General features: G+C 29.8%; 2 protein-coding genes across 6 annotated transcripts; one reads left to right on the forward strand and one right to left on the reverse strand.

Moving 5' to 3' along the window:
- Positions 1-1,142: 1,142 nt before the first annotated feature.
- Positions 1,143-9,015, forward strand: LOC126839335 (arylsulfatase B-like). 2 transcript variants are annotated; one of them, XM_050574612.1, is made up of 10 exons: positions 1,143-1,611; positions 4,064-4,223; positions 4,761-4,831; positions 4,962-5,114; positions 5,216-5,483; positions 6,288-6,317; positions 6,384-6,454; positions 6,766-6,901; positions 7,614-7,769; positions 8,085-9,015. In XM_050574612.1, exons 1-10 carry the CDS (start codon positions 1,480-1,482, stop codon positions 8,639-8,641), a joined length of 1,734 nt encoding a protein of 577 aa, XP_050430569.1. In that variant the 5' UTR covers positions 1,143-1,479; the 3' UTR covers positions 8,642-9,015. The 2 variants fall into 2 exon arrangements, with proteins under 2 accessions (XP_050430569.1, XP_050430568.1); XM_050574611.1 differs by having other exon boundaries at positions 1,155-1,611; positions 6,288-6,454; positions 8,085-9,014.
- On the reverse strand, positions 9,014-23,361 carry LOC126839334 (ABC transporter G family member 23-like). 4 transcript variants are annotated; one of them, XM_050574609.1, is made up of 16 exons: positions 23,227-23,348; positions 23,059-23,171; positions 14,089-14,267; positions 12,562-12,694; positions 12,351-12,505; positions 12,171-12,278; positions 12,010-12,103; positions 11,734-11,886; positions 11,538-11,665; positions 11,245-11,461; positions 11,004-11,181; positions 10,799-10,914; positions 10,669-10,739; positions 10,514-10,602; positions 9,722-9,898; positions 9,014-9,629 (listed from the first exon to the last, which is right to left on the reverse strand). In XM_050574609.1, the coding sequence occupies exons 3-16, from the start codon at positions 14,229-14,231 to the stop codon at positions 9,310-9,312; spliced, it is 2,082 nt and encodes a 693-aa protein (XP_050430566.1). In that variant the 5' UTR covers positions 14,232-14,267; positions 23,059-23,171; positions 23,227-23,348; the 3' UTR covers positions 9,014-9,309. The 4 variants fall into 4 exon arrangements, with proteins under 4 accessions (XP_050430566.1, XP_050430565.1, XP_050430564.1 ...); XM_050574608.1 differs by lacking the exon at positions 23,059-23,171 and having other exon boundaries at positions 23,227-23,361; XM_050574607.1 differs by having other exon boundaries at positions 23,059-23,316.
- Between the last annotated feature and the right edge of the window lie 1,357 nt (positions 23,362-24,718).

A 24,718-nucleotide genomic window follows, 5' to 3' on the forward strand; every position in this document is an offset into this window, starting at 1 on the left:
GTACTTACTTATTTTTCTTAAATATAAGTGAACAAAAAATAACAGAAGTTCGTGATGGTGCAAAACAACTGAGAAAAGTATATAATAGAACGATTTGGATGAAACATTTGAAAATGAGTGTGTGTTCATTTTCAGAGCCTTATTAAAACAATTAAAACCCCTCCAAAAACATGATTCAAATGAGTAAATTCATTAGGGAAAAAAACATGGAAGCTATTTTTCCATGTGTTGCTCTCCAAATGGTTTTGTATACTCCTGCTTACAACTGTTCAACGGAAAGATCATTTTCTACACTTTGAAGAATTAAAACCTATTTAAGATCAACTACGACATCAGTAAGATTAAATAGTTTAGCCATATTAAATATAGAGTCTTCTATAACCAAACAATTACGATGATATTATTAAATCATTTGCATCGAAACATTCTTGTAGAACATTTTTAAAAGACCCAGAATGAAGCTAATATGTATTTAACTATGTACCTACTACTTACAAAATGTAAGCAATTTATAAGATAATATATTTATTTACAATGTATTTAGAGTGGTTTTAAGGGTTTAACTCCCTCTTTAGTGTTATTAGACATCTAAATGGTTTTTCATGTTTTTTTTATATTCTGAACAAAATGCTAGCAACGCCTATCATATATAAAACTTGTTTTGAACTTCATCAAGTTTTGTAGGCTTAGCATTTACTGTTTAAGAATACTAATATAATACTTCTATAGTTCTATAACCAACCACAGACCACTTCATATACTATGCTGATTTCTAAAATAACTAAGAAATATTTAATATTATTTTTATCGTTCAAATTTAAAATTCAATTTTTAATGTTTGTGGGGTAGACAGAAAGTGAGAAATTTCAGTGTTCTTCTTATTTAACTCGTTATAACTTATAGTTTTCCTGTATGTGTTATAACATTTCAAAAGTAACCAAAATAGTGTTTTGTTTGTGGTTTAAGCTATACTACCTATTTCAGGTCTCGTGCGACGTACATAAAATAAAGAAACAATTGTGTACTCTTAACAACCAATTGTATTTTTAGTAGATATGGGCCTGCCTATACCATACTTTTAATGAAGTTCCGCCGCCCGGGTGTTCCATACCTGCTAGTAGGGCCCGCACCACAGGTTAAGCCCAGGAGTCTAGTAACTAGATTAACTTTGGATAACTAGTCTAATAGTTATTCAAATACGGTCCTGTAATGTCTCGTCGAAAAAAAATTGTTTTGATTATTTTAATGACTTGTTTATACCTACCTCTTATGATGAACTATTAGATCAATGCGGCATTGTTCTGTAGGTTTAGTACAGGTTGGCCTTGGACTACTATAATATAGCTGTTTACCACAATATACACGCGTGACGTCCCTATAAACCACTCAGGTCTCAGTCTTCTATTTAGCTTATTGTCTGAGTATCACGTATGATGTGCGCACCTCACTGGTATATCGCCGATCATAACAGTTACAACCATGAGTGCGTTGATCAACAATGTGAGCTGTTTCTTGACAACGATTTTATTACTTCGGCCAATAACCTGGTGTTCCTCGCAACAGACAACCAAAAAGCAGCCACATATAATACTTATTCTTGCCGATGATTTGGTGAGTGAAATGTTTTTAAATCATATTCTTATTTTTGGATTCAACACATACAATTTAAAATTCGAGTAATTGTGCTACAAAAACACATTTTTTAATAAGTATTTTAGAAACAAATTCACTTCACTGGATACCCCTTTTGTTTTGCCATATTTCAGTGTTGATTTATTGCCATATTTTTACGCTGATTACGAATCTGAAGTCAAAATTAGACGGACTTCTTGAGTTTAAAAGTTATAACTACTTGAAATTTGTATATTTCCACGTGTTAACAATAGGCGGTGGCTGCGGACGCCGCCAACCGCCGCTGCACCATACATTTGTCGGCGACGCGAGTACGTGCTGCTACAGTATTATTAGTTAATTATTTATTTTTATCATTATTATTGATTATTTTAAGGTTATCAATGATGTAATATCAGTTATCAATATTGTATTAAACAACAATATGATTTTTTAAAGCTTTAAGTTAGTTAGTCTTTAACTATTAAAAATAACTCCCTACGTCTGTCGTCTTTGGGAGTCAACTCCGGGCCCCTCTTCGGGATTCTTCGTTGGACGGGGTTGGTCACGCCCCCAAACCGCCTAAGAGAAAAATAGCTTGCCTAAAGGACTAAACTAACCTAACCTATATACTGGAAGCGTTCTAACACTAAATGATGGCAAAAAAAAATGGTGTCCGGTAAAATGAATTTATGCAGTTTTTTAAAAAGGTACTCCTGAAAAAAACTGAAAATGATGTGACCCCTCTTTTAAGGTGAGCTTTTTACACTGAATAACAGGGAATTATTTTTTTTAAGTCATTATTTTTTTACTTAACTGTCGAAATCTTCAATTTTTGACTTATCGAAAAAATGAAAACAGGGGGCTTATTTGGGGGTCCCCCAGATGTCCAATCACCTATTACTTACCTTTCATGCTGGAACACCCTGTATATTATTAATTACAATAAAGTTTTTGTATTATCTAATACACCTATACTTCTCGTTTTCCTCTGCACTCATTTACCTATTAGTAGCTGATACGCTCAGTGCTATTCACTTATTTTGTTCAAAAAACCTCACAAGAGCGGATCCAGCATCTATTTACAGTCGGGCACTTTATGGGAAAATTATATAATATAGCTGAGCATAGCCGTATGAAGGGGGTCTTAGGGGAAGAACAAATTTGTTCTTTAACGGCTTCATTCTCAAAAGCCTATTGACGATTCGGAGATTTCGGTAGTTACTAATATTTTTTAAATTATTTTTTGCCAACGGGGGTGGCACTTGCCCTCAGTCCCCCCCTTTATACGCCCTTGAACCTTACAATGTGAAAAAAATGGACTTGGTTCACTTTTGTACTGAGCCCTCCAATCCTAGTGATATTCCACTTTGTTTATTTAAAAAAAAGTTGTGTTTTTAAATATTATTTCATAAATATACGAAAAAATATATAAATATAAAATAAATGTTGAAGGTTTTAATATGATCAACACCTTTCATTATTATTGTTTAAAAACAAAATATTTATTAAAAAAAACATCGTGTCGTACAAAGTACATAGGTATAACAAGCGCCAGCTCATGTAACACTTAAAGGCTCGCCTGCTGAAAGGTTAATTACTAAAATAAGTAAATATATTATATTTTAAAATTATAGAAATGTATAAAGTATTACTTATTAGTTAAATATAAAAATAGTTTTTTTCTGTATGATGTCATATTGATAAACACTTCAATAATATGCGATAATACGTTGAAGTATTACGATATTCATTCTTTATTTTATTCAATATTAATTTAGAAGATTTAAATCATAAATAGGTTTAGTAGATTAATACATAAAAATACCACTTCATATTTTAAAAATCATAACTAAATATTAAAATTTAAATTAAAAATGTATATTATTTTAAATGAAAAAGTTAATTGATAAATTGGTTTGCGATAATTGTTTTTATTCGGGCCGACGATTAATGAAAACCATTACCCTAGAGTGGGAGATATTTTTGCTTTTCTGGTACAATTTGATTAAATATAATATTATCTAAGGTCTGAAAATATAAATGTTATAAAATAACAAAATACATATTGTGCCGTATTGTATTTAATAAAAACAATTTTTTCTAACTTAACTTACATATGTACATAGGGCACTTATAAGTTATATCTTACTACGAGTTCCCTATATTTCCTTAGTAGCTTTATTTTTAGGTATATGTAATACTAAATGTATTGTTTCAAGTAGTAAAGAGTCCTGGATTGGGTGATTTTATAAATATAAGTATTACGTAACTTTTTAGCTAACAAAATAATATTTTAGACAGTTGTGTAAAATACACTTTTATATTGAGGGGATCTTAAAAAGAGCGCATAACAATAGTACATTCTCAAGTTTTAATAAATGATACATCATAATATATTTATTGTATTTACTGTTTATCTGCATAAATATATCATTATATGTTTCATTAGGGTTGGAATGATGTTGGATTTCATGGATCTATTCAGATACCGACTCCAAATATAGATGCCTTAGCTTTTAATGGAATTATATTAAATCGTCATTATGTACAACCCACATGCACTCCTTCTAGAGCCGCCTTATTAAGCGGAAAATATCCAATTCGATATGGTAAATTACATGTGATATAACACAGATTTACACTGCACATTGTACAGTATTTTTAATAATTTTTAAGCATTTATACAATTTCATAATTTCAATTTTTTTGTTTAATTTAATAATGGCATATCATATAAATATCATGTAAACGTAATCAGTTTATTGAAAGCCTGGGATTTCATATCGCAACTACATATACAACATAATTGTACAATTATTATTATGTTTAGTGTTTATTAATAATTTGCTAAACTTTGAAATAAATTTCATTTGATACAGACGCATTTGTCAATTTGTGTAAAACTTCTAAACAGTTAAATTTAACATATAAATTAAAATATTAAATAATTTAAATGTTACTTAATTTTCTATTAAAAACAAATGTATCTCAAACAATTGAAGAATATTTTCAATTTTTTACATGCGGGTATATGAATATATTTATTAAAAAAAAACTGTGGAATTTATAAATATTTAATAACTCTGTTCTCTATAAAAACAGTTATAATTTGTATTAAATAATACAATGTTATTCTATATTAATAGGTCTTCAAGGAACTCCAATAATTGCAGGTCAAGCTTCAGCTCTACCACTAAGTGAAAAAATTCTGCCACAAGTACAATACTAACTTTAAGGTTTTACCACAGATTAAATAAAAACAAATAGACTGTATTTAATTTGTGGTTTATGCGTTAAGGTAGACGGTAGTCTTAATAGTTGTTATTGATCATGCTATATACTTTCAGTACTTAAAAGACCTAGGATACAGTACTCATCTGGTTGGAAAATGGCATTTAGGCGCTTACCAGAGAAAGTTCACTCCTACCGAAAGAGGATTTGATACTCATTTTGGATATTGGAACGGATTTATAAGTTACAGAAATAGCACTCATTCTAATGTAAGTACTGAGTACCGATTTATTATAAATTAGGGTTTGTTAGTACCTACTTGCTGTTTGATGTCGAAATATACGAGTGATTTTTCTTGAATATTACACAGGATATAATGAGTGGTAAGGATGCAAGGCGCGGTTTCGACAGAGCCGGTGATGAAATGATTAATAAATACGCGACTGATATTTTCACAGAAGAAGCTATAAAATTAATTGATTCGCACAAACATCAAGAGAAACCTATGTTTCTCATGGTTAGTCATTTAGCAGTACATACTGGGGACCCTGGACCAAATCTCTTAGAAGTAGCAAATAAAACGTATAATGACGAACAATTTAAATACATTAAAAATAAAGACAGGAGACTTTTTGCCGGTAAGTAGATTATATAATTTTTACATATGTGTATGTACGTAAAATTGCGTCAGAAAAGAAATAAATCTGGCGAAAGTAGATTGTCATAATACTATTTATGAATTAAAATAAAACAAAATTAAAATAGTAAAATAAAGTAACTTCAAGCGAAACCTGAATAACATGTTTAACTACTATGTAGCTATTATTAGCTGTTAGCGTACTTACAATTATAAATATTACTTAGCTAAGTCTTTGCTAAATTTAGGGTGACTGAGTACTGACTAATGTGAAGATAGAGTATTTACTATCGCAGTTTGCAATTCGTCATGAAATATATGTTCGTAATTATTATTATCAACATCTGTAAAGTATAAATTATGTTCCAATAGGACTTAACTCTACTACAAACCATTTTACTAAAATTCGTGAAGACACGTGTTGACGTGTGAAAAAATAAAAATGCATTTACTACAAATAAAATTGATCAAAATATAAAATATATTTGTAATCAATATCTGTATAACTATTAATAAACCGCTATGGACCAACGGTTCACAAATCTGGGCAGTTGCAAAAATAAAAAATCTTAAAAAAATACATTGTTCAAAACAAATTGTTAATTTTGATAAATTTCTTACGGGATGAGAATAGGCAGCATAGGATTAATTAGATAGTTAAATATTCTTATTTGAATGTTTATTAATAAAATATTATAATTTAGGTATATAAATTATAAAATTAAAATACTATTATTTAATTGTATAATTATTATTATTGTGTTATCATATAACTGTTTAATATTATTATTTTATTGTAAACTAGGTATGATGACCTCGTTGGACAATTCAGTGGGCAGTGTTATTGAGTCATTGGACAACAATGGAATGTTAGAAAATAGTATAATATTATTCATTGCAGATAATGGAGCACCGGCTGATGATCCGATTTGGGGTTATGGTAATGCTGGTTCTAATTGGCCATTAAGAGGAGTACGCATATTACTACACATATTTGCTGACGTTGTCATTATAATCGCATTCAGTCGCTAACTGTCATTATGACAATCCCTATGACAATCATATTTGGCGTCCCTATTTAACATGTATTCATATTTTTTTGACACCTCTAAAATTTTCTTCTAGGGCACTTGCCCCGGTTGTCACGCCCTAAGCACCGCCCTGATCGCAGTATAACAAATACTTTTATTAAACATAAATGATTACCCAAAATAATGGTTTAACACAAATATAGAATTATTAAGGTACGTTTCATTACAGCATCTATTTAAATTTGAATTTAGGAAAAAGGAGCTGTACTAGAAGGAGGAGTGCGTGGAGTTGCTGCTTTTTGGAGTTCATGGTTAAAAAAAAAACACCGAATTTCCGAAAATTTATTCCATATTACTGATTGGTTACCGACATTATATACAGCTGCGGGTAATATTTATTTACGCTCTTATGGTTTAAATAAAATAATTTAATTTGATTCAATATATACTTTTTTACATTTATGTAGACTATAGAAATTAAAATAAGTGGAACACATATGTACTTAATATGACGTATCCATCGGAATAGGTAGGTACTTCATTTGTGTTCATAAAAATGGATAATATTATGTAGATATTTAAAATATGGGAGTGCGTTATTTACGAGTATTAAATAAATAAAGAAGAACGGTTCAATCGCATCGGGGTTTTAACGGTTTTTATTAGTTAAAACTATTCCAATGGAAATATTATGGGTTACTATATTTAGGAATTTATTAGAAAAAGGGTTTAAAAAAATTAGCTTCGTAGAGTAGTGAGGTAAAACATTTCAATACATTTTGAATTGTTTATTACATTTTTAAAATGCACATAAAAAATAAAAATATGTAAAACATTTTAATGAAGATCTGAATTCTGAAATGTATGTCAATTATCATCTTGGTATAAAGTAATATACAAAATTATGTTACGCACGAAAAGTGAATTTTTGTTGACCATTGTTATTAACTATTCATAGTTTTAAACTTAAATTCTCTTATACCTGAAAATTATGTATGTAGTATAGTATTTGTAATACTCTACATAGTCCATATTTAAAAATTCTGAAATGTTTCTCTTATAACTATATGCTAATAAGTAATAAGTATTATGCGTTTTAGGTGGTGATTTTATAGATTTAGGCCAAATCGATGGTATTGATCAATGGAATAGCTTAACGGAATCGTCAAAAATCATGAGGTCAATAGCGTTAGTGAATATTGATGAAACACGAGGAGAGGAAGCTCTGATTTTCAATCAATGGAAAATTGTAAAAAGTAAATTGAATTGCTGTTTGTTTATGAGTTGACCATATAAGTATACATTATGATAATTGATAACATACGTTTTTATAATTTCCAAGCTAGAAAATTGAATCTAAAAACGTCCTAGACTATTCAAGGCCGAGAATTTCAATGTTTAATTAATTGTAAATAAATATACTACTAATGAACATAAGTTATACATAATATGTATAACTTAAACTATAGTATGGAGTATTTTAGTTTATCTTCTTTTAATTTATAACATTTAATTTAATTATCTGTATATCTACTACAAAATACCGACTTGAATACAAATTGAATTTTTAGGTAACAAAACGAGCGATATAGCTTATTACCTTCGATACAGCGGCGATCCCGGTGACACGGGACCAGATTATAATATGCAAAGTGTTGCAAGTAGCATAGCGGGATCACGTCTATCTAAAGTTAACTGTCGGTTGAACAAAGAAGACTGCATGGATTCAATTACCACATATCAACTTTTTTACAGTATCCGCTCCCAAGCTAGAGTGCACGATAAATGTTCTGAACGCATTTCAAAACCCAGTGAACATTATGAATGTTTCAACGGTTACTGTTTATTCGATTTAGAAAACGACCCGTGTGAGTATAAAAATGTGGCTAAACAACATCCTCAAGTTCTGAACATGACTTTGGATATGATGAACGAGTTCAAAAAAGAATTAGTGAAACAAAATAGACCCGGTATCGATCCTAACTCGGACCCTCGCAAATTCAATGGATATTGGGAAACATGGTTGGATCATGATGAAACTTCTGATAACGCGTCTAATTCACCAATGATCATTTTAATAACAGTATTCGTCGTCTACTTTTTAAACTTGGATGCGCTGTTAATTTAATATTAATACATTATACTGTATTTTATAGTACCAATAAAAAGTAAATTTTGATGTTTTTTTCTAACTAATGATTGTTGATAAAAAATACTTAACTTTACCTAGATAATTACAATAAAAATTGTAAGCATAATTACTGACAGTCTAATTAATTTAATATAGCTGTATAAGTTATTCAAATAAGTACGATGAACAGCTACTGCGTGCCTACACCAAATTGAACAACTTCAACAATTTGTATTATTCGTTAACGTAACACGAATACCTAACTAATAAGTACAACAAAATAATGACTCTGTACTGATGTGCATTATAATACAAATACAATATAGCAATTATCGATCTGTACTCAGAATAATAAAACCATTATAAATTCATTATTGTTGTTTTTTAACGATGTATAAAAGTAATATTTATTTGAAACGATAGATTTACACAATACAATATATTCCACTTATATACATCAGGTATTATATATATATTTATTTGTACACAATTACAATGAAATCTTAATAACTCAAAGCTCGTGAGTCGAAAAGAAGTTTAAACTAGCGAAGATTTGGATTTACAATACGTTGTTTAATTATTAGACTTTAAAGTGTTCGAGAATTTCCACTTATCGAGACTGACTTATTTTCAGTATATTCATAGAATATCAGAGTATTCAATTATTATTTGGTAACATTTCTCAGACCATTGTTCTTCTTGACTACGAGAATGGTGATGAACATGAATACTCCTATCCATCCGGATGCGGACAGGAATCCCTTGTAGACCGTTGGATGGGTTATAGACCAATCTCTTGCCGACAAGGCTCTGAACGATTCTGTCGATAACGTAATGGGCAAAATCCAACCGATTGATCTCAGAATCCAGTGCATGCCTTCCAGTGGCCAAATCATCCCACTAAGCATAGCTAACGGGAAGAAGCTTCCCAGTCCCATGAACGTAGCTGAAGTATCAGTATTACAAAATACCGAAACCATGAAACCTAGAAGGAATTTTAATATTATATTATATTTTAATATTCAGTAAAATTCAGATTGTATTCTCTAACTTAGTTTTGCCGCCATAGTAACTTACCATAGCACATTCCGCTGGTTCCCGTTAAAAATAGTAAAGATAATGTCCACACTAGACTACCCACCATAGGATTGTCAAAGAACACAAATAAGACCAACATCATGAGAGCCGTTTGTACACTCAACACGATGTACTGTACCACGATATGTGACAACAATACTTCGGTAACGGTAACGCCTAAAAATAGTATACAATAACACATTATGCCTGGCGTAGACATTAAGAGGACACTACACCACCCATTTTTCAGGAGTAAAGTATAGGACATTTTTTGCAAAATCTTAACTTAGAGCATGAACTTAGTATGTACTAATTAATACAGTAATGAAGATTCTTAATTGGTTGCCGTATTTTTCATCAGGTTACCGAAGTCATTTATACTTGGTAAATTACAATTTTTTCCCTATTAAAACTGCTTTGCGCGGGACAAGTATGTGAGGCCAGTTTAACAGTAGATTAACCAAATGTTCATAATGCATAGAGATAGAGAAGAACTTTATCTATGCCGTAGCGTTTTTATTTTTTTGATATCTATACTTAATATTTTTTTATAAACAAATGAAAAAAGGAAAAAAAAGAATCTTTACAAATGAATTGATGAATGATTGTGTTTAAGTTATCAAAAAACTAAAAACGCTACGACATAGATAAAGTTCTTTTCAATCTCTTGTAAAAATTGTATACGTTTAATACCGCCCTGATATACTTATCCCCCGCAAAACCATTTTTCATGGATAAATTATGGATGTGTAGCGTCCTATTAATTAAAAGATTGAAAAACTGATTCATTACCTGCAACGAGACTCCTTTCCAGCAAACCACCCATTTTTTCCATTAGAATCGCTCCGACAGTAAACACCATAGGAAGATAAAATTCGAAGCTGCAAATCAATTAATGTTCCTTGTAAGATTTTAAGTTCTGACAAACAAAAAGCGTGTTTACTTACAGGGATATTATGGCCGGAGCTGTGAAATGTCCAAAACTTGGATTATTGCTTCCGTAAATGGCATCTTCCATCTACAAGCATTATACGTTAGGAAATCAAAGCGTTACGTAAGAGTTTAGTAAAACCGTACCTTAATTGGAATATCTGCCATCGCAATAGGCCATCCACAGTCTCTAAACACACTTTGTAGGAAAAGCACGTACCTCGAAAGCATATCCCTTCGCAACAAATTGCTAACGTATTGATCTGTAATAATTGAAATAAGTACAAGAGTTATCGAAGTAACTCAAAATCATAAATGTTCGGATTAATGTTGATTAAAGACAATTTCTCACTGGACATGTCTTGCCATATATTAACGTCACTTATGTTCAAAGTTCTCTCGGTCAGATTTTCCGGCATTTGAATACGAGCTCCCAGCGATTCCGAATAACCTTTTTCGAAAAATAGCACTCCCCAGACTCGGTTTTTCTTGACAGCAAATTTTGCTTCGTCCAAAGTATTGTATTCCACCTGTAATATACATTACCCACGTTTTATTTCATGTTAGATTGAATGTCTACCGGATTAACCAACCAAATTGTAACTCTTGTCCCGTAAGTTTTGTAAGTATCGACAGCTCAAAGGCACGCTAAAATTACATCCACTCATCGGATAGTTATTGCAACTGGCCATTCCGTGCTTGAGCTCTTCGTTGACTACCGCCAATTTCAGTCCTTGCGGATCGCGACCAATACACGTACAAAATAGGTAACACTGCACCACTGGCAAGATCATGAGGAAACACATAATACTATAGGTATAAACATAATGTCAAAGTTCAATTAGATGTATAAACATTATTATATTGTAATGATTTATTCAATTACGGTATGTTTCTCTTCATCCAATAAAAATTTTTCATCAATTGAGCAATTACTCGACTTTTTGAGCACAAGATATCTGGTTTTAACGGTGGCAACGGTTTCCTGTCTGGAACTGGGTACGTCTCAATATTCTAAAATATACAAATCGCCATTAATTAAGATTACTACAATTAGCTTTGCATAACTATTATAAACTTACACAATTTTCATCTTCTCTGTCCATAATACTGCTTCTCGTTTGACGCTTGCTGAGCTCCAAAAATGCTTGTTCCAAGGTCGAACAATTATGTTTAATGAGCAATTGAGTTGGTGATTCTTCTGCCAACAATAGGCCGTCTCTCATCAGTCCGATCTGTAAAGTTGATTATTAATAAAACAAAATATATTTTGTATTATTTTATCGTAATAATTTTAAATTCAAATTAAATGAATCATTATTGCGCCCATTAGACATTAATTATTATGTTAAACCAACCGTGTGCGCTTGTCTTGCTTCTTCAATGTAATGTGTTGTGATTACGACCGTTTTGTTTCCGTTTGCTGTCAGGTCAAGAAGATGTTGCCAAATGCTAAAAAAATGTATAAGATAAAACATCATTTTGTTCGATTACATCAATCGCAGTTCAAAATTCATACCTAGCGCTCAGTACTGGATCTACGCCTACAGTTGGCTCGTCAAGTATCAACAGTTGAGGGTCATGAAGTAAAGCCACTGCGAATGATACCCTTCTCTCTTGACCACCACTTTTTAACACAGTTTAATAAATATATTTTATATTTTTAAAGATACTCTGGTAGTTTCAAGTATTATTTTACCTCAGCCTGCTGACAATGTTGTTTTCACCGGGCAGTTCTAGAAACTTTAAAAGTTCATACGTCCTAGTTTCTATTTGCTTGTAGGTCATGCCAAACAATCGACCGTAGTAAATCATTGTTTCTCTGATACTGAACTCTTTATATAGAGCGAGCTCCTAAAAAAGAAAGCACATATAAAATATATAAGAAGTAAAGTAGATATTTTATTTACCTGAGGCATGTATCCAATATTGGATTTAGTTTTGGCTTTGACTTGTATGTCTCCGGCATCGAGTTGGCATCTTCCAACCATACAACTAAGCAAGGTAGTTTTACCACACCCACTCGGACCCAAAAGACCATAACTAAATTTCAACAAAACACCATCGATTTAATAACAGAATATTATTTTAATACCACACGCTTTTTGAGTAATAATCAACTATGGTCTATGTGTATGAGTATACATCATCATAATAAGTTAAGTAGGTATTGAGGTTTTTATTATCTTTTTTCTGTACTATTTAATAATTGTACATTGATAATATTAAATACCGGATTATTAATAAAATATTGACTAACACATATGAGTTTGATAATTATTAATTGATAAATTTATAAAAACAGAGTGATAAACTATATTTTTTTTATAATGATATCACTATTATATTATGATAATTTCAAATTTATATAGTAATTTTTTGTATGGTCGTAAAGTATCTTAGCCTTGGGGTCATATTTTCTGCATTAAGTGTAAGTATTATACTGTGTAGAAAGTTTATATAATTATTAAGGACATACAATTATGTGCAAACGAATATTATAGAGTCATTGCATCAATGACCATGATGTCGCTTATTGATGTCTCACCTTTCTCCAGCTATGATATAATAGAATGAAAAATATTGCAGAGCTGATTATATTATTACGTTGTATAGGTACCTTTTTGTTTTAAAATACATCCCGTCTTCCATAAGACCGTGCCATTTCTTTTGTGTACGATTTTTAGTTAAGTTTACAATGATTAAACCGGAATCGGTGTATTTATCAAGGAAAAATGTATATTGAGTAGATGTAAAAAAAGTTTTTACATTTAAGCACTTGTATTTATAGAATTCGAAGTATTAATAACATGATTATTGATTATAAAATGTGAATAAATATTTAAAAAATCATCCTCTAATACTTAAATGAGTGTAAAATCCAATAATAGGAGTTTTTATATTGAGTAAAGTTGGACGTTTCAATAATTTGTAAATAGTATTGTTATAATGGTTATAATATTTAATGCTTAACAAAAAATCTAAAAAATATTTTATTTAGTTTAAAACTCTTTAATTCTTACCTAACATTTTAAAACTCGTTTAAAAAGTATTTTTAAGTTGAAAAATTTAACTATTAGAGGTAATAGTGAAAAAATTGCACTCTTAAAATCTTGGATAATAAACCGTATACGTACATTTTTAGGTGCTTCAAACCCCCAAATGTTCCCAAAAAAGTGTGTCCCGTCATAGACAATTAACGGTAATTCCAATTTTTTTTTTGTTGTTAAAGAATAAAGTCAAACTAATTAATAGTTTTATCGGAGTTAATTTAATTTTATGAATGAATCGTTGGGTTAAATATAAATCAGTAACATTTTCATTAAAATCATAATATGATAAACTGATAAACATAAATATGTTGTACCCACTGTGACTCTTAATATAAATTTTAGACACTATGATTATATAAAATATATATTTCAGATTTTACTTACATTGTACCCTCGGGGACAGTCATGTTGAGGCCTCTAAGCACCACGCTATAAGGGTTATATCTTTTATATGCACCCCTCACCATAACAGCCGCTGGCCTATCACCTCCACTTTTGTCACTTAACGACATGCCGGAAACTTCCATTTTCCACAGTTGTATTACACTTGGTCAACTCATCACCTGCGTTAAAAAGTATAAGCAGATTTTTTTTTAAATTAATGTTTCAAAAACACACTGGTCGTTAATTTTAAGGTATTTTAAGGTTGTCACGGAACACGGAAAAATAAATAACAAAAAAAACGTAAAATAAAACGTCTTATGGTCTTGGAATTTTAGTTTTGACAAATTAACACACATTTGGTTTATAAAACAGGACGGGAGTACAAAACTATGTAGTTATTGGAGTATATGTTTTTGATGATTACTTTATTATTTATGTTTTATCGAAGTATAGTGTTAACATTTTGTAAATAATTCGTGGTTGTTGCATTGTAAGTTAACATTGCTAGTTAAGTAAATATACAGAACAAACGCGTGAAACATAGTAACAAAAAATTAATAGAGAAAAAGGTCGTGCTAGGTTAGTGCTTTCGTCGTATTTCAATTATTAATTATGTTAATTTCTCATTTATCTGTTTTGAAATCAAATCATTTTAATCAAATGTAATTTTATGTTGTATAAGGCTGCGTATCTTTTTGTTTTTTACACGCAAGATATTTTTGATAAAATTAAATACTCTTTTTTTTTTTAATCATACAGCCGAAGGAATTGCTTACAATATGATTTCCTGCTACAAAGTTGGTACTGCACGACTATTTATTTTGTCAACAATTACACAATATTGTAGATCCTACCTATCATGTCTTAATCATGTTTTAAGTAAATTATTTGCTTATGCAAAACGAATTTTATACAATATTTACCATAAGCTAACCATAATAAGATAACGATTACTACCTTGAATATTTTTTCTTTTGTTAGTTACTTAAATAAGCTTTTAAGAAATAAATGTAAATACGGATGTCGTCTTAGACGTACGCCACTTATCACAAGTAAAAAGCACTTAATAGTAAACCTCTATACGTTTCTAAAATGAGTAGACCAGAAATAGACAATAGTTAAACATTTCCGTGTAAACAGTTTCGAAGCTAAAACTGATTCGAATATTAAAGTAAATAAATAGACATTTACACTTATTGGTGGGCATTTATTTGTTTATGATGCTAGTATGATGCTACAACAAGGCTTACAAAATATATACAATTCATTATTTTTATTTTTTACTATACATAATGGCTATTATTATACTAATGGTATAATACCATACCTACTTAAGTTTTTTTTCAAATTAAAAAATATTTTAAGTAACAAAGCAAATATTTATCGTATCTAGGCACTGAAGTACTTAAACATCTTAATACTATAGCATATAGAAAATGAATATTGATTAAAACTGTATACGGAAATTGTATACCATCGACGCTGTAGGCAACAGTTTGATCGAGTGCGCAATTTTGCTTAAAAAAGTGGCAAGGGCCAACATTTTAGAGGTGCTAGTTTAAAAGGGATGCTAATCACACCTCTAAGTCCTCTCAAATTGTGCCAATGAGTTTGATAACTAAAAATAAATTAGATTTAAAAGTATTTTTAAGAAATAATTTTTGGTCTATTTGACTGTAGTCTGTAAGTACTAAATATACATTAATTAGCTAATGATAATTTCAGATTCGGTTCTACCGTTACGCAAACTTTGCCGGAGATATGCTATTACAAATATCAAAATAAGGTTAAATTCAATACAATGCCATACCGCCATATCAAGGCCATACCGCCGACGTTAACAATACGGGACATCTACTCAAAATTGAATTATTATACTGTTTTTAATAAAATCAAAACATTTTGATAATCAAGATACATACATACATAGACATACAGTCTATAGATAATAATAAAACTTTTTAGTTGTATACAATCTGTTCTGTAGTTTATCATTTTCTATTTTAATTGCGTTACAATAGTAGACATATTGTTTTTTTTTTTTTTTAATCTTAACTGGTATAGATTGGTAGTGATCCGTTAGCGAGGACATTTTTTGTAACATTCATGTGTATAGTTTATTAAAGTTCAAGAATTTTTAAAATAATTCAATCAATAATATGAACAACTGCAAAAATGCACATCTCTTTAAACCCGTTATGTTTTGGTAACGCTCTAATAACCCCAATATTCATAGCAATCGTAGAAAGATAGTTACGATTTATTAGAACCCATTAAAAAAAAATCAAGTACAGTGAGTTGGTGCTTAGTGGGACGGATCATATTAGAGCGGAGGAGTTGTCAGATTTACAACTGGAAGTGATAAATTAAATTTTAATAAACGCTTGGATGCAAATCTTTAGTGGTATACTTACAAATATCGATAAAAAAATTGTTCCTACAATAATGTTACCTGACAATAATATTCTTAAAAATGTATTTTTAGTATTAGGATGAATACGACTAGGGTTGTTTGTCTGTATATAATAATTTATTGCCGTTGTTAGGCATACATAGTAATTAATAATATAATGAACATATTTTCAATATCTGGAGACTGTAGTCTCACTCACACAACCAGGAATTTTACAACGGCCAGTGTTTTTTTTATTTACCTTAATAGAAAAGAAGTCTGATTACAGATGTATACAAATTGTATGTTATAGCCCCATTTTAGATCTACCTTCGGTCTAATTTTCAAACCTTAAAACTTTACTTAAAAAAGTGAAATTAAGAAAACTTTTCCACTCCTTCTAGGGGAAAGGATTTATTTTTTTAGATTGTTAACATTAGTCAGTAGTACTAATTCTAAAGGATGTTCCATACAAATTTGGAACTAATTCGACTATTTTTAAAAAAGTTATAGAGCACCGTATTATTAAGTTGAAAAATATGTAAATTTGTTGGGTGTTTTTCTTGAGTTTAAAGGGAAGGAATGAACTTTTTAAACTTCTGACTCGACAAAGTATCTTTCAGGTATAATTTCTGATCTATAGAGTTGCTACACTAAGAAATCGGTTAATCGACACAAAAATAAAAACACATAATTGTTAAAACAATACAGCATCGCATCGAAGCAAAAAAAGTCGCAAAAATCTACTCAAGAGAAGAAAAAAATAATATTTTGCGTTTTACTAATAAAGATGTAATGGCTTCGTTCTACAGTTATTTTGATCTCTGGTTAATGTGATCAGCCGTTCACGGTTCACTATGATTTTAACACAAAGTACCAATTGGATTAAAAAACATGAAAAATGTCGTTTAATTAAAACAAAACATGCAGATTCATGCTCATATTTGTTTATTATTTGAATACTAAAAACCAGGCAGAAGGCTCGAAATTAGAAAGCTGAAGATGCACTTTTCAACCCATCAATTGTATTTTATAAAGCCAACAACCTTACTAATAATTCACGCCTAAGCTAAATTAAATATGATTTATTTCACAAGTTTTATTTTTTAATTTCCTGGCATTTATGACATCTATGGCTAGTCGGTTGATTGTTTGGTTTGGTTGGTTTGGTAAGGTATGACCACACCATTTTTTTTGGTAAATTATTTTTTTACTATAGTCAAAATAGCTACGACCTCCAATTTCATTTAATTTAAACTGCTATATCAATAAATGTCAAATAAGTTATTCAATTTATAGACAGATAAACATCCAACGCATATTACAGCTATATTTTCTATGACTCTTAAAAAATATTCTAGAATAAAGTTATATATTACCTAATGAGTAATGACTAATAGTGTATTCAAAGTGTATTAACCACAAATGTCAATTGTACAAGTGCATATGTAAATAGAAATATCGTATATCTTCATCATGTTATAACAAATTTGTTGTGTTTTTAATTTATTTAAGCACTACAACTTTGTGTTTGTAGTAATATAATTTGTTTAAAGTATCTATTACGCCTAGTCCATGTAATAATAAACAGTAGCCGATGAAGGTAAATGTTATGCGCATGCATTGTAAGGTATCGTCCAAAGGGGTAAGCAATTCTTTTGTTGTAATGTATTATATTATGATAACAGAATAACATGAAAATGTCATTCGACACTATAGATCACGCTAATTTTAAAGAATTGCCAGTAAAATTTGTATATTGTTGTTATTAAAATATATATTTTCAAACGTACCTTTTAGTTAAGGAACGTTCAGTCCTCTTCATATTATTATTGTGATTTTCGAATTGAATGCGGCCTCTACATAGCGACAATTGTGAAAGACGGTATACTTATTAGTCAGTAGTAAAAACGATACGTCGAAATTCGATTTCGTGATACGGTCAACTGTGGAAATGTCTTTATACTATTTGGACATACGCTTTGGAGTATTGGATCCCTACCTGTTAAAAAATACGCAAGACATAGGTACATATCTATGCGTGCCACATATTGAAGACGTGAGTGACGTCACAAAGCATCGTATTTTATTTGCTAATCAAACTGTAAGTGAGGTCAAATGTAAAAACAATTCTTGTGTTGTGATCTTTAGTGTTCCTTTGAATTGCTCAGATTTCGATTTATTTTGACATTTCGAAAAGAGTCCAACAGTCGAAAACAGTATGCGGGAATTGGCTTTTACCTCAAGAGGGAATACAAAGGGAGAAATAATAATACAGATCGTTAAAACAAGATTCAGATAGTACACACTGATATAGTTTCCTAACTTAAAAATGTACCTGTGAGCCTTCACGAGGGCCAAACTGTATCAATAATAGTTAATTATATGTTACATTTTAAAATACGCTTTGAAATAAAAATAAAACACCTATCTGAATCTTGCCCAGTAATTTATTAAAAGTTGGAAGGCTTCAAAGTACTAGACAATAAAACGTTTGTAGCAGAGAAAAGTATAGCTTAGGTCAAATTTTAAATATTTAAAAATCCTGTTTTAAAAGGTAACTATAATAAACGAGATTGCCAACTCCTGACAAAACGAGAAATTACTTTCTGCGAGTCTCTTCGCATTCAACCATACATTATTTTGTAGAATCTCTCCTTACTGATTTTGTAATATTAAAATACAAAATGAGGTTCGTAGCCTATTGCTAATAAGCCGGAAAGGTCTTCACTCACCTTACTCCATAATAAAATGGTGCGTACACATCTAGCAAATGATTAAAATATAATCAATAACAATTCAAAAACAAAAAAAAGTTAAAACTACCGAATTTGTTTTTATGTTCGTTCGCTATGCAATGGATTCTGGACGAGATTAAATCGTTCGTATACTACCGTTTTCGAGTAGGTTTTAACTTTTAATCAATGTCTGAAGCCGTTTGTTCATTAATGACTTCGAGTCATTAACGGCTATATTACGTTGTTTGCACATAATGACATGCATACAGTGAATATAAACGACAAGACTGATTTGAATATGTAAGGACGACAAAATAATCTTAGAGTGGTAAACTAATCGGCAAACATACTATGAGGATTAATGTTTTTTTTTTTTGTTACATTTGGGTAGACGTAAGCTGCAGAAAGAAAGTAGTCATCTAATAAAAAAAAAATTCCAGACTAGTATTTCACCCTAATTTTTAGTACACGTGTAAAGTAACGCTACACAATATGTATAATAGGAGAAAAAGCGAAAGTGTCGGATTTTTATTAGACGAGAGCAAGTTTTTAAAATACACATGTATAATAATATAGTATGTAAGTATCTGTACATGTAAAAAAACGCATTTCACAGTGTTTCGTAAGATATTAAATCATATAATGTTTACCTATGGGTTGGTCGTCGAGAAGAATAAAGCCTATATTATGTTACATAATTTTCACCGATCATTAGCACAATGTTTATTTTATTGCCTACGCGAGCCACGCCGGTCGCCTACAAAATAACTACCAATATTGTTTTGCCGGCTTTTAGTATACAGTTAAAATATATGCAATAAAACTATATAAACCAAAGTGGTTTTTACACACGGATTTTGAATCTGGCTGAACATTTGTAACATCCCGTGAATTATAAATACAAGATTAACACGTTTTTAATTGGTTCTCATTAAAACAACACTTTTTGCTGAATCTAGGCCAAAGACCCTAATTGATATTAACTATTTAATACTATATTTATTAATATAGTATTAAATAGTTAAATAAGTAGTTAATTAGTTAAATATATATTTATATATTTGCAGCTAAAGAAAACATAAACCATACGTCTAAGTAATTAACAAATGAGCCCTTCAAAAGCAAAGTGGTGTACGTCAATTTTTTAAAATTTTGTACTCAAGATGTAAATTATTTTTTAAATCAATGTTAAAATCGCAAACTTAAAAAAAACTGACATACACCACTTTGCTTTTGAAGGGCTCATAAATAGGTATACAAATTAAAACTACAAGTACGAGTTTTAGTTATAGCAACAAGCATTTATTTAACTATTTATAAAGGAAAAATTTATTGAGACGAACATTATATACATACATATATAATATTTTGGTCATCATCTATGTAAAGAACAACTTTAGTCTTGAATAAGATAAGTAAGTTTTTTAAGTTGACACATTTTTAAGTTATTTAATAGTTTAATTAAACTTAAAATAAAACTATTATTTTATTTGTACAATTATAAAACGTTTGTAGGTATTTTCTAATTTTTTTTTTTTTTGTCATGTCGGAAATGTCATGTTGTTTTACACTTATGATGGTGAATATTGAGGAAGAGAGAAGAGTAAAAATAAGGATTTACAAGGATTTTTAACAATTATCCAACAGTTAGGGACCGACCCCTAATTGCTTACTAAGAGACAAGAAAAGAATAAAATAAGTTAGGTTTTTTTTCTCCGCGAAAATCATAATAATATATTCTTTGGCAAGAATTAGACAAGGGGTCCAAAAACAATATTTCAATATCGTTTCAAAGCCAAAATTAAATTATTTAAAATTGTATTATGGGCTATGGTTATTAATGATTCTATTAATTATTTGGAAATAATTTATATTAATAACCTCCAGTTAATAATTAGAATATTTATATTGTTATAAAATATTATAAACCCAATCTTAAGGACACTGTTTTACATTAAATTAGTATTTAAAAAATAGCTATAAATTAAGCTTTTATGATTCGTAGTGATTTGAAATTAGTATATAGTTTTAAGATGGTATTCGCTTATAAAACTCCATGTAATACTATTTAATAAATTACTACTAAAATACTGTTATATATTTGTAAGTGTAATGTTTTGAAAAATATTAATTAGAAAAACAAAAAATACAAAGTCATTAACTTTGACTAAGTTAATAAGTGTACTTTAAATACCTAGTAGTTTTATATAAATGCGGATCATTTTTATAAAGTATACAACATCGACCAATGAGTTATTTGTATTTTTCCATAATTGGGACTTGGACTAAATAATAATAATAAACAAATAAGGCAAATGTTACATTTGTAAATTAAATAATTATAATTTCATTTTGAAATACACTACTGTTGTATGGTAAACATTTTACAATTTTAATTATATTGATTTTATGTTTGGTAAAAATTACATTTGGTCCCATTTCTTTAAAATTCCTTCGCTTGGCCATATTTTATTAAGTTACAATTAATATTTATTTATGTGTCAGATACTATAGCTACAATTATCTATGATAATTACAGATATATACGGATACAGTTTTTTATTTCTGTATTTTTAATTCAAAATAATGAATAATAACAGTAACGAGATGATATTTTGTACATATTATTATGTTCCTTACCTACCTATAGGTACTGAACGATTTCCGAGTGAAAGTGGTCAACGAACGCGTAAGAAACCTGTTGGGTGCTCATAACAGCCAAATCCTTACATAATGTGCGTACATTATCCAGACATATACTCAGATGGAAAAAATGACCTAATATCTACCAGATCGGGTTATTGAACACATATGATGGTCGTCTTACGACAGTCACGACTATTTCCGGTAATTCCTGTATGTATTTTACAGTCCAATCTTATTGATTAAAATAATGTCCTTAACCGTTTTCACAAAAACTAATGCCAATAAGGTAGTCTAAAGAAAAAAACAAAACATAATATTACCTATGTATTTAGGTACATATTTCTTGCAAAACACAAATCGCTTTATGGAAAATGTAGACCAATAAACATAATAACCGAAAGTGGTATTTTACACCGTTTGTTATGTATAATATTACGCTGATTTGTTTAAAATAGTTTTATATTGTAAAAGACAAATACATATTTTATTATTTATATATTAGTCATTAGTGTGCATTAAATCTCAAAGGTCAATTGCATTCGATTTAAGTTACTGTTTACACGAGTAACTTTGTAGGTCGCACTAACGAAATATGAAATTAGTTTAACGATTTGTTTTATAGTTTAATTTACGTAGTTATACTCAATATTAATTAATTAATTTTATTATTAAAATATAGTGTGCCAACTACCAAGCGTCATACGATTATGTTGTAATAGTTCATTCAACTAATTACCCACATCTTTTCTATCATCTGATATGTAGCTAGGTATATCTATTGTTTTGTAATACAAATGTACCTATGTATATATGTTATTATATAGTAGGTACCTATTGTTTTAAAACATTATTAACTATATCAAAACCGCGACAAAAGTATTTTAATGATGCCTGGCAAAAAAGTATAATTAATTACTAAACAATTATAGGTATATTGTACATAATAAAATAATAATATTTGAATTATTTTTAATCCTTTACATATTTAGCACAACTATAGACAGCCCGTATAAAATATTTTCAAGAGATATTTTTGATATCCTATTTTGCTATTTGTATTGCATAAACTTGTAATATTCTAAATTAAGTCAGTAAAACTAAAAATAACAAATATAGTCGTACCGATAATCGTTTTTGTTATGATCCTCAAAATCGTAACAGTAATGACTTATATTATGACATTGAAAAAAATACCTTTTTGTTCAGTTTGTATGTAATTATATGGCGTGTATTATGGTGTAACGTTAAGAATGTTTTGGTTAACACTTTCGGAATAAACCAAATGTATGGACAATACAAATTTACAACTGTGTGAAATGAAAAATATTTAGAATCTATAATAAAAATTTAACTTATACATACCGTCGCGTACGCTTTAAGAAAAAACGATAGAATTGCACATGCGTCTCAGAAGCATAGAACGATACTAGTAGTAACTCTAACTAGTAGATACTGGTTGTTCAGTAATACATGTGACAGGACAGCCACTTGCTGATGGTAAACTGAAATACAGTGACGTAACCCTTTTACTTCATTCTTAATGCGTAACTGTTATAAGGGAGAGGTGGAAAGGAAGGAATAGCTGAACCACAATCTTATGGTGCATCCGTCGGACCAAATTAATTAAAGTTTGTGTAGAAATATTCTTATGATAAACTTTATACGATACAATAATATATTGCGCAAACACGCTACAATTGTTAAAGTTAAAGTTCTCGCAATAAAAAAAAAACAAAACGGTGTTGATACTTATCAATCAACATAATATAAAACGAGCTAAAATAGTTATTAGTATTCAAATCACCGTCGTGACAATAATAATTTGTAAATTTGAATTACCCCGCCAACCGAAATAGTGTCGAATAGACCAAACAAATTTATATATATATATAATATATTCTGCTGTAGGTATCTAAAGTTAATACAAGACCATAGGTTTTCAAATTCAATTATGTATTATACATTGTATATTAATTTTACTTAAGTTATTCACGATGTTATTTTATTCACCGGTAAAAGTAAAAATCTTTTTTTATTTTTTTTTGGATTAAAACAAAACATTTTTTTTTTATGGAATAAAGCAAAACATTATTTTTGTTTGGCACAGGGTTTTAATTCAAACGCAAATAATCCAAATATTTAAGCCCTAGTAATTTGCGCTTATATATATACGTCACTACAATCATAACTTCTTGTTATTACTTCATTTTCACGTTGAAAACACCGGTCACAGCTGTACTGTATCGAGCGCTTTCAATAGTGTTTATAATAATGTTCAATGAATTACACGAGGAGAAATTTGATCCAGACATGCAGCGTTATCTCAAGGTAATATTATTGTCGTAAATGAAGTGGTTCCGATTCCCTACCTCGCAAGCCACATAGCAACCTAAGTAGATTATTGGCGCAAAACAATTACCTACTCTCGGTTGGTCGACCTTCTATGGGTTTTATAATTTATTTTGTTATTTAATACGTTTACCAAAGCATACTATGAATAGAGACAGAACGAATCAAGTATTCAGTATTATAATAAATTAATTTCAGAACATATACAGAGTATAGACTACAGTGTTCTTAGAGTTGTTACTTATAATATTTGTTTACGAATACGTAGTTCTTTCGGAACGGCTGGAGTCTGTAGCTAAATTTTTACGAATCGAGCATAAATGCTTAGTTTACAGCCGGGTAGGCCATAATTCGGCCATTGATTTTAAAATCAATAGTCCATACTGTGTAGAAAAAATATTTCTTGTCTTCATTGTAAACTCTCTCCTCATTGTAAGTTAATTGCCGCTCTTTTACAGAATAGGTTCTTATTAAAAACTATGTCATGAGGCATTTATTTTGAGCC

The sequence above is a fragment of the Adelges cooleyi genome, unplaced genomic scaffold (assembly GCF_023614345.1).
Source record: "Adelges cooleyi isolate 19-005CV unplaced genomic scaffold, UGA_ACOO_1.1 ACOO_flye_CR_arks_rails_tigmint_CR_PRNA_30, whole genome shotgun sequence".
Lineage (NCBI taxonomy): Eukaryota > Metazoa > Arthropoda > Insecta > Hemiptera > Adelgidae > Adelges > Adelges cooleyi.